We start from the raw sequence: 13,068 nt of genomic DNA on the forward strand, positions 1-13,068 counted from the left end.
ACCTGGGCTTGGAAAAAAAGTGTGAATGTTTTAAAGGTAGATCTCTCTGTTCCTGCGACTCCACAGGAGTGATGCAAAAATAAGGATTTTATATGCTGAAGCTCAACTAGAGAAAGCTGTTTTCACCCATGAGTGAAAATGGTTCTGATAACTCGTTCTGTCTCCCTTGGCTAAACGGCTGAAGGGTTTGGGGAAAAGAGAGAGAATTCTGTACGCATCACGTTGAGTTTATTATTTTTACAAAAAACTCAAGGGGGCAAACAAATGCAACACACCTCCCTCCACATATTTTCCCCACATCAACAACCCTGGAGGGTAGGGTGGGTTGAGAGAAAGGAACTGACCCAAAGTTGCACAGTTGGCTTTTTTTAAAGGCGGGACTAGGACTCCCAGTCTCCTGGTGATTGGCCTAAAGCCATCTAGTTGACTTTCCTGCCTGAGGCGGGACTAGGACTCTCAGTCTCCTGGTGATTGGCCCAAAATCACCCAACTGGCTTTCATGACTAAGGCGGGACTAGGACTCTCAGTCTCCTGGTGATTGGCCTAAAGTCACCCAACTGACTTTCATGCCTGAGGCGGGACTAGGACTCCTAGTCCCCCTGGTGATTGGCCTAAAGCCATCTAGTTGGCTTTCCTGCCTGAGGCGGGACTAGGACTCTCAGTCTCCTGGTGATTGGCCCAAAATCACCCAACTGGCTTTCATGCCTGAGGCGGGACTAGGACTCCTAGTCTCCTGGTGATTGGCCTAAAGCCATCTAGTTGGCTTTCCTGCCTGAGGCGGGACTAGGACTCACAGTCTCCTGGTGATTGGCCCAAAATCACCTTCTGGCTTTCATGCCCAATGAAGGATTAGAATTCAGTCTCCCGCTGTCTAGCCTGGTTTCTCCTTACATCATACGGACGATATCCCTTCAGTGTTATCGGTTTAATCCCATCACTCAAAAACAAAAACAAAATTAGAGGGAAAAGGTTGGTCAGGAATTCAGCTTGACTTACCCCATCCAAAGAGGACGAGCCACCAGTAGTATTTCCTTCCTTGGGGGAAGGAAGAGATGAGCAGGTAGTTGAGGTATAGAGCTTCTACTAAGAGCCACATGAAATTGGCCATGGTGAAGAAGTTGAGGAACACCATTGATGTCTTGCATTTGGCCTGTGGAAGAATCAAGGAGAAATCTCAAGGAACCTTCTCATTGGCATTGGTTTACTCAAATCAAATCCTTACTTCAAAGGACAAATGGCATCTCTCCAAGGGAAACAAACACCCATGGAATATAGGCTGAAGATCCAGAGAGATCTTGACAGGATACTTAGCCAGGGATGAAATCCAGCAGGATCTGACAGGTTCTGGAGAACTGGTAGCGGAAATGTTTAGGTATTGAAATTAAAACTGGCAAATAGCACGTCCAGGTGGGAATGGGGATTTTGCAGTATCCTTCCCCCTGGAGTGGGAAAGAATGAGGATTTTGCAGTATCCTTCCCCCAGGAGTGGGAAAGAATGGGGATTTTGCAGTATCCTTCCCCCAGGAGTGGGAAAGAATGAGGATTTTGCAGTATCCTTCCCCCTGGAGTGGGAAAGAATGGGGATTTTGCAGTATCCTTCCCCCAGGAGTGGGAAAGAATGAGGATTTTGCAGTATCCTTCCCCCAGGAGTGGGAAAGAATGAGGATTTTGCAGTATCCTTCCCCCTGGAGTGGGGAGGAAATGGGGATTTTGCAGTATCCTTCCCCCAGGAGTGGGAAAGAATGAGGATTTTGCAGTATCCTTCCCCCAGGAGTGGGAAAGAATGAGGATTTTGCAGTATCCTTCCCCCAGGAGTGGGAAAGAATGAGGATTTTGCAGTATCCTTCCCCCAGGAGTGGGAAAGAATGAGGATTTTGCAGTATCCTTCCCCCAGGAGTGGGAAAGAATGAGGATTTTGCAGTATCCTTCCTCCAGGAGTGGGAAAGAATGAGGATTTTGCAGTATCCTTCCCCCTGGAGTGGGAAAGAATGAGGATTTTGCAGTATCCTTCCCCCAGGAGTGGGAAAGAATGAGGATTTTGCAGTATCCTTCCCCCTGGAGTGGGAAAGAATGAGGATTTTGCAGTATCCTTCCCCCAGGAGTGGGAAAGAATGAGGATTTTGCAGTATCCTTCCCCAAGGGGTGGGAAAGAATGAGGATTTTGTAGTATCCTTCCCCCTGGAGTGGGAAAGAATGAGGATTTTGCAGTATCTTTCCCCCTGGAGTGGGAAAGAATGAGGATTTTGCAGTATCCTTCCCCCAGGAGTGGGAAAGAATGAGGATTTTGCAGTATCCTTCCCCCAGGAGTGGGAAAGAATGAGGATTTTGCAGTATCCTTCCCCCTGGAGTGGGGAGGAATGGGGATTTTGCAGTATCCTTCCCCCTGGAGTGGGGCGGAAATGGGGATTTTGCAGTATCCTTCCCCCTGGAGTGGGAAAGAATGAGGATTTTGCAGTATCCTTCCCCCAGGAGTGGGAAAGAATGGGGATTTTGCAGTATCCTTCCCCCAGGAGTGGGAAAGAATGGGGATTTTGCAGTATCCTTCCCCCAGGAGTGGGGAAGAATGAGGATTTTGCAGTATCCTTCCCCCAGGAGTGGGAAAGAATGAGGATTTTGCAGTATCCTTCCCCCAGGAGTGGGAAAGAATGAGGATTTTGCAGTATCCTTCCCCCTGGAGTGGGGAGGAAATGGGGATTTTGCAGTATCCTTCCCCCTGGAGTGGGGAGGAAATGGGAATTTTGCAGTATCCTTCCCCCTGGAGTGGGGAGGAAATGGGAATTTTGCAGTATCCTTCCCCCTGGAGTGGGGAGGAAATGGGAATTTTGCAGTATCCTTCCCCCAGGAGTGGGGAGAAATGGGGATTTTGCAGTATCCTTCCCCCTGGAGTGGGAAAGAATGGGGATTTTGCAGTATCCTTCCCCCTGGAGTGGGAAAGAATGAGGATTTTGCAGTATCCTTCCCCCTGGAGTGGGAAAGAATGGGGATTTTGCAGTATCCTTCCCCCCTGAAGTGGGAAAAAATGAGGATTTTGCAGTATCCTTCCCCCTGGAGTGGGAAAGAATGAGGATTTTGCAGTATCCTTCCCCCTGGATTGGGAAAGAATGAGGATTTTGCAGTATCCTTCCCCCTGGAGTGGGAAAGAATGGGGATTTTGCAGTATCCTTCCCCCTGGAGTGGGAAAGAATGGGGATTTTGCAGTATCCTTCCCCCTGGAGTGGGAAAGAATGGGGATTTTGCAATATCCTTCCCCCAGGAGTGGGGAAGAATGGGGATTTTGTAATATTCTTCCCCTGCAGTGGAGAAGGAATGGGGATTTTACAATACACTTCCCCAGGAATGGGGAGAGGACTTTGCAGTATCCTTCCCTTGCCACCCCTACCAAGCCACGCCCACAGAACTGGTAGTAAAAAAAAAATCGGATTCCACCACTGCACTGGACCCCATCTAGCAAAATGAAATTCAGTGGGGGGGGGGGGATAAGGTTCTAAGCTAGGACAAGAAAAACCAAAGCTACAGGTACAGATTAGGTGAAGCCTGACTCAACAGCATAACTATGAAAGGGATCTTTGAGTCTTAGTGGACAGCCACTTAAAGATGAGCCAGCTGTGTGCTGCAGCTGCCAAAAAAGCCAACACAGTCCCAAACTGCAATTAACAGAGGGACATAATCCAGCTCACTAATACCTTATAAAGTATTATTAACTTATAAAATTAATAATACTTTATAAGGCCTGGTTAAGACCACACTTGGAATGCTGCATCCAGTTTTGGCCACTACAGTGCAAAAAGAGGATGTTTAGACCCTAGAAAGAGTGCAGAGAAAAACAACAAAGAGGATTAAAGGACTGGAGGCTAAAACATATGAAGAACAGTTGCAAAGAATTGGGTATGTCTAGTTTAATGAAAAGAAGGACCAGGGGAGACACGATAGCAGTGTTTCCAATGTTTAAAAGGCTGCCACAATGATGAGAGAGTCAAGCTCCAAAGCACCAGAATACAACACAAGAAATAATGGATGGAGGTAATCGAGGAGAGAATCAGTTTAGAAGGGAGTACTCCATCACTGGAGGTTTTCAAGAAGTGGTTGGACAACCGCTTGTCTGAAAAGGTGTAGAGTCTCCTGCCTAAGCAGGGGGTTGTTGTGTTGCGAAGACTTCAAAGATAGACAAAGATCATTGCAGGAGTGAAAAAAGCCAAAGCTACAGGCCTTGCTTTATTAGTAGAGAAACCCAAGAAGCCAAAAGAACCAAAACCAGCAACTTATCCTAACTTATATCTTCGGAACCATCTTCTGCCGCACGAATCCCAGCGACCGATAAGGTCCCACAGAGTTGGCCTTCTCCGGGTCCCGTCGACTAAACAATGTCGTTTGGCGGGCCCCAGAGGAAGAGCCTTCTTTGTGGCGGCCCCGGCCCTCTGGAATCAACTCCCCCCGGAGATTAGAACTGCCCCCACCCTCCTTGTCTTTCGTAAATTACTCAAGACCCACCTATATCGCCAGACAAGGGGGAACTGAGACACCTCCCCCAGGCTTTTATATTTTATGTTTGGTATGTATGTGTTGTTTGGTTTTAAATGATGGGGTTTTATATGTTTTTTCTCTTTTAATATTAGATTTGTTCCACTGTAACATCATTTTTATTATTGTTGTGAGCCGCCCCGAGTCTTCGGAGATGGGCGGCATACAAATCTAATAAATTATTATTATTATTATTATTATTATTATTATTATTATTATCATCATCATCATCATCATCATCATCATCATCATCATTATATCACACAACACCCTTTTATAATTTTCTGTTCTCTATGACTTAATCCAGCTAACACACATGCGCAGTTTTACATGATGCTGTAATTCATAAGCATGCCAATAACATAGATAACGCTGCAGGTAAATGATAGGAGTTTACAGGAAACCTGTGAGAAAGCCAGGCAAAGGAATTTGTCTAGCTTGTACTCCCATCCCTTCTCATGATCTCATGCAACACTGTCTGTTCCTGAGAACGTGAACTTTCCCTGAACGTTCCCAGGCCTATCCAGAAATCCATAATTGCAAAGCCTGGGCAAAACACATGCTAACTTATGCTGGCAGCATGATGTGAACCAAGCACTCATGTGTGGCTTCAGGTGATATCTGGGCATGCCCATCCATATTCAGTTCAATTCAATTCAATTTATTAGATTTGTATGCCGCCCCTCTCCGAAGACTCGGGGCGGCTCACAACAACGATAAAAACAATATTATAATGGCACAAATCTAATATTAAAAATAACTAAAAACCCTATCATAATTAAAAAACCAAACAGCACATACATACCAAACATAAATTATAAGGAGCCTGGGGGAAAGATGTCTCAAATCCCCCATGCCTGGTGGTATAGGTGGGTCTTAAGTAGTTTACGGAAGACAAGGAGGGTAGGAGCAGTTCTAATCTCCGGGGGGAGTTGATTCCAGAGGGGCCGGGGCCGCCACAGAGAAGGCTCTTCCCCTGGGGCCCGCCAGACAACATTGTTTAGTCGACGGGACCCGGAGAAGGCCAACTCTGTGGGACCTTATCGGCCGCTGGGATTCGTGCGGTAGCAGGCAGTTCAGGAGGTACTCTGGTCCAATGCCATGTAGGACTTTAAAGGTCATAACCAACACTTTGAATTGTGACCGGAAATTGATCGGCAGCCAATATGATCTTTGACCAACAGAAGGAATACTACAGGTTGCTTACAACTCTGTTAGTTTGTTGTGTTTCAATGAATCAAAGTGATCTGTACCACCCACGATCTACACAGCATTATTTTATTTATTTGTTTGTTTGTTTGTTTGTTTTATTTACATTGTCAAACAATTATAGAGTGGTAATTTGTACAAATAAAACATTAGATAAGTAATGATAAAAAGTAACAAAAGAAGACAATAGGACAGGGACAGTAGGCACAGTGGTGCGCTTATGCACGCCCCTTACAGACCTCTTAGAAAGGAGGAGAGGTCAATTATAGATAGTCTAAGGTTAAAGGTTTTGGGATTAGGAGTAGAAACCACAGAATCAGGTAGAGCATTCCAGGCGTTGATCACTCTGTTGCTGAAGTCGTATTTTTTGCAGTCAAGCTTGGAGTGGTTGACATTTAGTTTAAATCGATTTCATGCTTGTGTGTTGTTGCGGTTGAAGGTGAAGTAGTCGTTAACAGGTAGGACATTTTGGTATATGATTTTATGAACTATAATTAAGTCGGAACAGAGACGACGGAGTTGTAAGTTGTCTAAACCAAGAATTTCAACTCTGGCGCAGTAAGGTATTTTGTTGTGAGAAGAGGAATGAAGGACTCTTCTTGTGAAATATTTCTGGACTCTCTCAATTGTGTTGATATTAGATATGCAATGTGGGATCCATACAGGTGAGCTGTATTCTGGGATTGGTCTGACAAATGTTTTGTAAGCTCTTGTTAGCAGTTCAAAATTACCAGAGAAGAAGCTGCAGAGGATTAGGTTAACAACTCTTAAAGCCTTTTTGGCAATGTTGTTGCAGTGGGCTCTAGGACTTAGGTCATTGGATATGAGTACTCCAAGGTCTTTGACAGATTGAGGCTTATCGATAAGTTCAATTCCTCCAAGTTTATATTTAGTATTCTGATTCTTTTTACCAATGTGTAAGACAGAGCATTTAGTGGTGGAGATTTGAAGTTGCCAGGTTTTAGACCATTCTGCTACGTGGTCAAGGTCTTTTTGAAGGGTAGCAGCATTGTCGGTGGTATTAGATAGTTTGACATCATCTGCAAAGAGAACACAATTGCTAGTAATGCAATCGCAAAGATCATTTATGTATAGTATGTGTTGTGATTCAGCCTGAGGCTCCTCAGGGACCAGCTGGAGCTCTGCCGGATCCATGCCCAGAGGAGGAGGACAGTGACCAGGAGGGGGAGGACCAGGCAAACGGAGGAGAGGAACGTCAGGAAGAGGAGGAGGGAGAGCAGCCTGAGACCCCCGGGGGGGGGCTCTCCCCAGCTAGTAGCCTGGATTCATTGGATGAAGACGCACAGGCTATAATAGACATGAGGCAGAGACATGCAGCTCAAAGAAGGGGCCAATTAGAAAGGTATTTCCATCCCTGAATTGGCAACAGCTGGGTTTGGGTGTGGTTCTCCTCAGCAGGGTTGAAAAGGCAGGCCCGCCCTTACAGTCTTGTGGAGAGTTATCAACTGGGAGTCCTGTGACCTTGCTTCGATTCTTGGCGTCTCTGATCTTGGCTTGTGGCCTAGAAGGCTGAAAGACTTGGGGGAGACGTGGGTTTTATTATCTCCAGTGTTGTTTTTGCCAGCAAGAATCCTGTTTTATTGCCTGGCCTTCGTGAAACCTCTGTGAAGCTTCATAGTGTTCCTGTCTGTAAGAACAGTTTTTGTTACCTGTGTTTGCTTTCCAGTATATAAACTGCCTTTGCTTTTTACCAGTGTGTCTGGATACTCTTTTTGGTTGGTGTTGGCGTCTGGGGGGACCCAGACAGAACAGTATGAATAGTGTTGGTCCAAAAACACTACCTTGAGGGACACCACTGTTAACAGGAGCAAGAAGGGAAGTGGATTTGGGCAACTTTGGCAAACTCTTCAGGTCCAGAAGACGCAGATAGCTCTCTAAAGACAATGAGAAAATTGCAAAGCAGGCAGAAACGTACGAGTAGAGTGGTACGTGCGGTTCGCTTGTAACTGTACTCACTCAACATGTCCGTTCTTGGTGGTATTCAATAAGTGTCATCAGATGGATTCTCCTAAGATTTAGTTGAGAGCTTTCTTTTGTTAAGACACAAACACTAGAAGTAGGTTTTATGTCAGAATTGACACCATTCCTCACCTCCTGGAAATAACTCTCGTCTTTTTATTGCCTTTGAGGGCTCCTCGAGAGTTCTGAGAGCTTCCAAAGTGGAGATCAATCTTTCTTTCCCAGCTGAGGACCACACGTGATCTGGAGCTAATGGACAAGAGACCATGTTTCCAATTCTGAGTGAGTTGGAACGCAACCCCAAGTGGGTTATTCTCCTGCTACTTTCTTCAAACATTGTACGAGGGTTATCCGGAAAGTCAGGTTTACAAGGCACGTAGCTCTCGCAGGGAATGTTCGTGGGGGAAGTTGATATTACTATGGTATAGCGGGAAGCCAGCGGGAGAGAACGAGCAGTGCCAGGGGTCAGTAGACCATCGACATTGTGGGGAAAGTTGAAGATGAACATCGTCCTTCCGTTTCCTACCAAGCGTAGAACCACGTCATCTTAAACACGACTTAAGCATAGCCCATAAAATCATCTGCTACAACGTCCTTCCTATCAACGACTACTTCAGCTTCAACCACAACAACACATGAGCACATAACAGATACAAACTTAAAGTAAACCGCTTCGAACTCGACTGCAGGAAATACAACTTTAGTAACCGAGTAGTTAATACATGGGACTCACTACCTGACTCTGCAGTATCCTCACCTAACCCCCAAAACTTTACCCTTAGACTATCCACTCTTGACCTCACCCAATTCCTAAAAGGTCAGTAAGGGACGTCATAAGTGCGCCAGCATGCCTACAACCCCCTGTACTAATGTTTCTCTCTTACTAGCATCATGTATGTAAACATTGTTATATCTTTATTTTTAAATTAATTATTAGGGGTTTTTAGCAATGGATTTTTATAATTATGGCACCAGACCAGAATATCTCCGGGACCGCCTTCTGCCGCACGAATCCCAGCGACCGGTTAGGTCCCACAGAGTTGGCCTTCTCCGGGTCCCATCGACTAAACAATGTTGTCTGGCGGGATCCAGGGGAAGAGCCTTCTCTGTGGTGGCTCTGACCCTCTGGAACCAGCTCCCCCCTGAGATTAGGATTGCCCCCACCCTCCTTGCCTTTCGTAAACTCCTCAAAACCCACCCCTGCCGTCAGGCATGGGGGAATTGAAACATCTTCCCCTTGCCCATGTTGTTTTGGTGTATGATTGATTGTGTGCTTGTTTTTTATATATATTGGGGTGGCTTTTATGAATTTTTTAACCTAAAACTGTAATTAGATTGGTAAATATTAGATTTGTCACTATGTACTGTTCTTCACCATTGTTGTGAGCCGCCCCGAGTCTGCGGAGAGGGGCGGCATATAAATCCAATAAATCTAATCTAAATCTAATCTCATCTTTGTATACTGCCAATACGTACTTGACAAAATAAATAAATAAATAATTAAGTGCAAAGTGCAAAATGGGTACAGAATTTCAATTTCGGGAGGATGGAAATTCACGATGAAGACTAGAAGTGGACGGCCATCTGTTGCGACTGAGGGCGTGGTGCAGAAAATTGACCTATTTTGTCACATGCTATCTCAACATTATGTCCTCCCCATAAACTGAAACAATTTCGCGATGAATCACAGCGGTGTTCATGCATTTAGCAGAAACGTAACATATTCACTGAAGTGCCCCACTTGTCTTTCCTATTGGATTGCTCCTGGAGGGGCATGCACGGTCATCGTCGGAAGTGCGCACTCCCATGCAAGCATTTGTTTCCGCGAATGCGCGGAAACAAAGAAAGGCTGGAAATCACTGAAATCTGATGCATGCGAACAGTGTTCCCTCTAATTTTTTTTGGGGGTGGGCGGAAAAGTATAGTGTCTGAGCGGTAGTCCCTTTGGGACTGGGCGGCACAGAAATAATAAATAAATAAATAAATAAATAAATAAATACATACATACATACATACATACATACATACATACATACATAAATAAATAAACAAATAAATAAAATACTGTACTGTGTGTCTATAACAGTGAGCTCATAATAGGGCAACTCTATCAATATCGACATATACCGACACAGACTTCAGAGGATAATCAGAATTGCAGAAAAAACAATTGCTGCCAACCTGCCTTCCATTGAGGACCTGTATACTGCACGAGTCAAAAAGAGGGCGGGTAAAATATTTACTGACCCCTCACATCCTGGACACAAATTGTTTCAACTCCTACCCTCAAAACGTCGCTACAGAGCACTGCACACCAAGACAACTAGACACAAGAACAGTTTTTTCCCCGAACGCCATTACTCTACTAAACAAATAATTCCCTCAACACTGTCAGACTTTCTACTAAATCTGCACTTCTATTCTACTAGTTTTTCTCATCATTCCTTTCACCCATTTCCTCCCATGTTGACTGTATGACTATAACTTGTTGCGTATATCATAAGATTTTTATTAATATTGCTTCTTCATTGCTTATTTGACCCCTATGACAATCATTAAGTGTCGTACCACATGATTCTTGACAAAAGTATATTTTATTTTATGTACACTGAGAGCATCTGCACCAAGACAAATTCCTTGTGTGTCCAATCACACTTGGCCAATAAAATTCTATTCTATTCTATTCTATTCTATTCTATATCAAAATGCCACTTAAATAGTTGAGCTAGTTTCAAACTAGATTTTGATTTTCTTTCTCTCTTCCTTACTCCCATTTTTTTTCTTTCTCTTTTCCTTCCTCTCTTTTTTCTATCTGTTTCTCTCTGTTCCTCTCTCTCCTTCTCTCTCACTCTTTCCCTCTCGGCTTCTGGGCAGGTTTGGAAAACTCTGAGTTGATGATGATTTTTAAGTGAGCCATTGCTCACTGCTTAGCTTAGAGGGAACTATGCATGCGAACATTCTTTTGTGAGATTTCGGCGATTTTCAGCAATTTCTTTGCTCCTGCGCATGCGCCGAAGTAAATTCTTATAAGGGTGTGTGCAAGGGTGCACATGTGCATGGTGTGGATGCACATATGTGCACGCACCGCTGTTTCCACTACTGGGTCAGCGATCCCAGACCTACTGGGGGCAGCCTAATACTCAGCGCATTATAGCACGTACTTCGCACTTGGGAGGAAACGGAATGAGGATGCTCATCTCTTAACAATTATAGCAAAAAGGTTGTAAAATGTGGCAAAACTCACTTACAAACTGTCTCAGCAATTGAAATTTTAGGTTCAGTTAATGGTCGTAAATTGAGGACAACCTATAAGATGGATCCAGTTGACTATAAATGAAATATTTTGGGGGGGGGTGTTTAATGAAAGAAGTTTTCCATTTTGTTACTATGCCACTGTGAGGGGATAGGCTAACCTGTCTTATTTTTTACTATTTAAGTCATTTAACAACTTCCTTGCGTAGCAAACTAAATTCTGGTTCTGGTTGTAAGTCAAGGACTATCTCTATGTATTTCTAAACATCATCTTATAAAAGACATTGCAGGATTTTAAAAATGCTTATTAGCATTGATTAAATTTTTTTTTGCTCAATAAAACTCCAAATCTTAAAAAATGAAGAGTTCAAGTTTTGTTTAAAATGTTCTGAATTTGCCTGAAGTCCTTGCTTACAACGTATGTACATATTTTAGAAAATAGTGTTTGATTTCACAGACGGAAGATTATAGACTTGCTTTTCCTTGCCTTTACACAAATGGAAAACACATGTGTACAAAAAAAAGGGAAAAAGTGGGGGGGGGGGGGAACCCAATACCACCCACTTACAAACCACTGGAGAAATTGTTCATTTTCTCCTAATGGAAAAACAGTGATATTTCTGGAAAAGATTTATAGCATTAAAGCAACTTGTTGCAAAACGCAAACTGAAGCAAATTAAAACTGATAGTGTGTGAAGCTATCAGGGAACCAGAAGTGACTTGCCTCAAATTCTACCCACAAATTAAGACAGATCAACACTTCCTTTTTGTGGGGTGTAAGGTAACTGCAGAAGTTGTGGGGGCTCCAACACTGGAGGTTTTTAAGAAGAGATTAGACATCCATTTGTTGGAAACAGTAGAGGGTCTCCTGCTTGGGTAGAGGGTTAGACTAGAAGACCTCCAAGGCCCCTTTCAACTCTGTTATTCGGTTATCTGTCTGCTCAGCACTTGAGTGGAGACCAGAGCAGATCCAAGTTTATTAACCAAAGAGTTGGTTATATTGGACAAAGAATAAATAATTTTAAAAAAGTGAAATATTAAAAACTACCAAAAGGTGAAATTGATAGAAGGGAATATTTGTAGCTCTGAGTTGAGCTGTGGGGTCCTTGGTGTTGCCTGAGTTTGGGTGGGTGGGAGTGGATAGAATATTGTTACGTTTTTTGACTCTTGGTCTAATTTTAATCTTGCTGTTAATCTCTGCTTATCTGCAAACAAGAAATGACAAACAAGCTAATAGTAAATTGCAGTCTAATCAAGGAACTACCAAGGACGTTGCTATCAATACTCACAGGGCTAGCCACTTGTACAGAAAAAAAAGAGCAAACCCCATTCACTTCTAGCGCTGATGTTGTTACCTAATTGGGTCAGGAATGTCTGCAACCAATCTCAATAAGCATCAAGGACTGCACAATTGTTCTCCTCGTCCTCCTTCTCCTCCTCCCACCACCACCACCACTACTACTACTACTACTTTCTCTAAACCCTCCTAGCACTGACTATGTTACCTAGCACGGCCATGAAATGTCTTCAAGGAAACAACCAAGCAGAGGGAACATCTAGGACATTCCAAAAAGGAAAAACCAAATTATATGAGCCATCAATATGCAGCGGCAGCCAAAAGAGCTAATACAATCCCGGGTTGTATAAACAGAGGCATAGAACCAAGTTCAAAAAAGTATTAGCGCCACTTTACAAAACCCAAGTAAAACCACACCTTGAGTACTGTTGATACTTTGGGATAAGTTCAGAGAAGATCAATTAAGGTCAAGGCCAGGAGACTAAACCATATGAAGAATGGCTGCAGGTTTTGGGTCTGGCTAGTCTAAAGAAAAGAAGAATTAGGGGTGACATGACAGCAGTATATCAGTATTTGAGCGGCTGCCACAAAGAAGACAGGGTCAAATTATTCTCCAAATCAGCTGAGGGCAAGACGGAAATAATGGTTGGAAACCGATCAAAGAGAGAAACAACCTGGAATTAAGGAGAAACATTCTAGCCCTTTCTAACCCTGAGGACAATTAACCAAACGGGGCAGCTTGTCTTCAGACCTTGTGGGTGGTTCATCACTGGAGACTTTTAAGAAGAGACTGGATGGAAATGGTACATGTT

General features: G+C 43.7%; 1 protein-coding gene across 1 annotated transcript in view; it reads right to left on the bottom strand.

The window, feature by feature from the left end:
* GHRHR (growth hormone releasing hormone receptor) overlaps positions 1 to 13,068 on the bottom strand; it is a 55,458-nt gene that overhangs the window by 17,134 nt on the left and 25,256 nt on the right. The window contains exon 7 of the mRNA XM_070766893.1: positions 997 to 1,150. Coding sequence (XP_070622994.1) covers positions 997 to 1,150 — 154 coding nt within the window. The remainder of the gene's footprint in view (positions 1 to 996; positions 1,151 to 13,068) is intronic.

The sequence above is a fragment of the Erythrolamprus reginae genome, chromosome Z (assembly GCF_031021105.1).
Source record: "Erythrolamprus reginae isolate rEryReg1 chromosome Z, rEryReg1.hap1, whole genome shotgun sequence".
Lineage (NCBI taxonomy): Eukaryota > Metazoa > Chordata > Lepidosauria > Squamata > Dipsadidae > Erythrolamprus > Erythrolamprus reginae.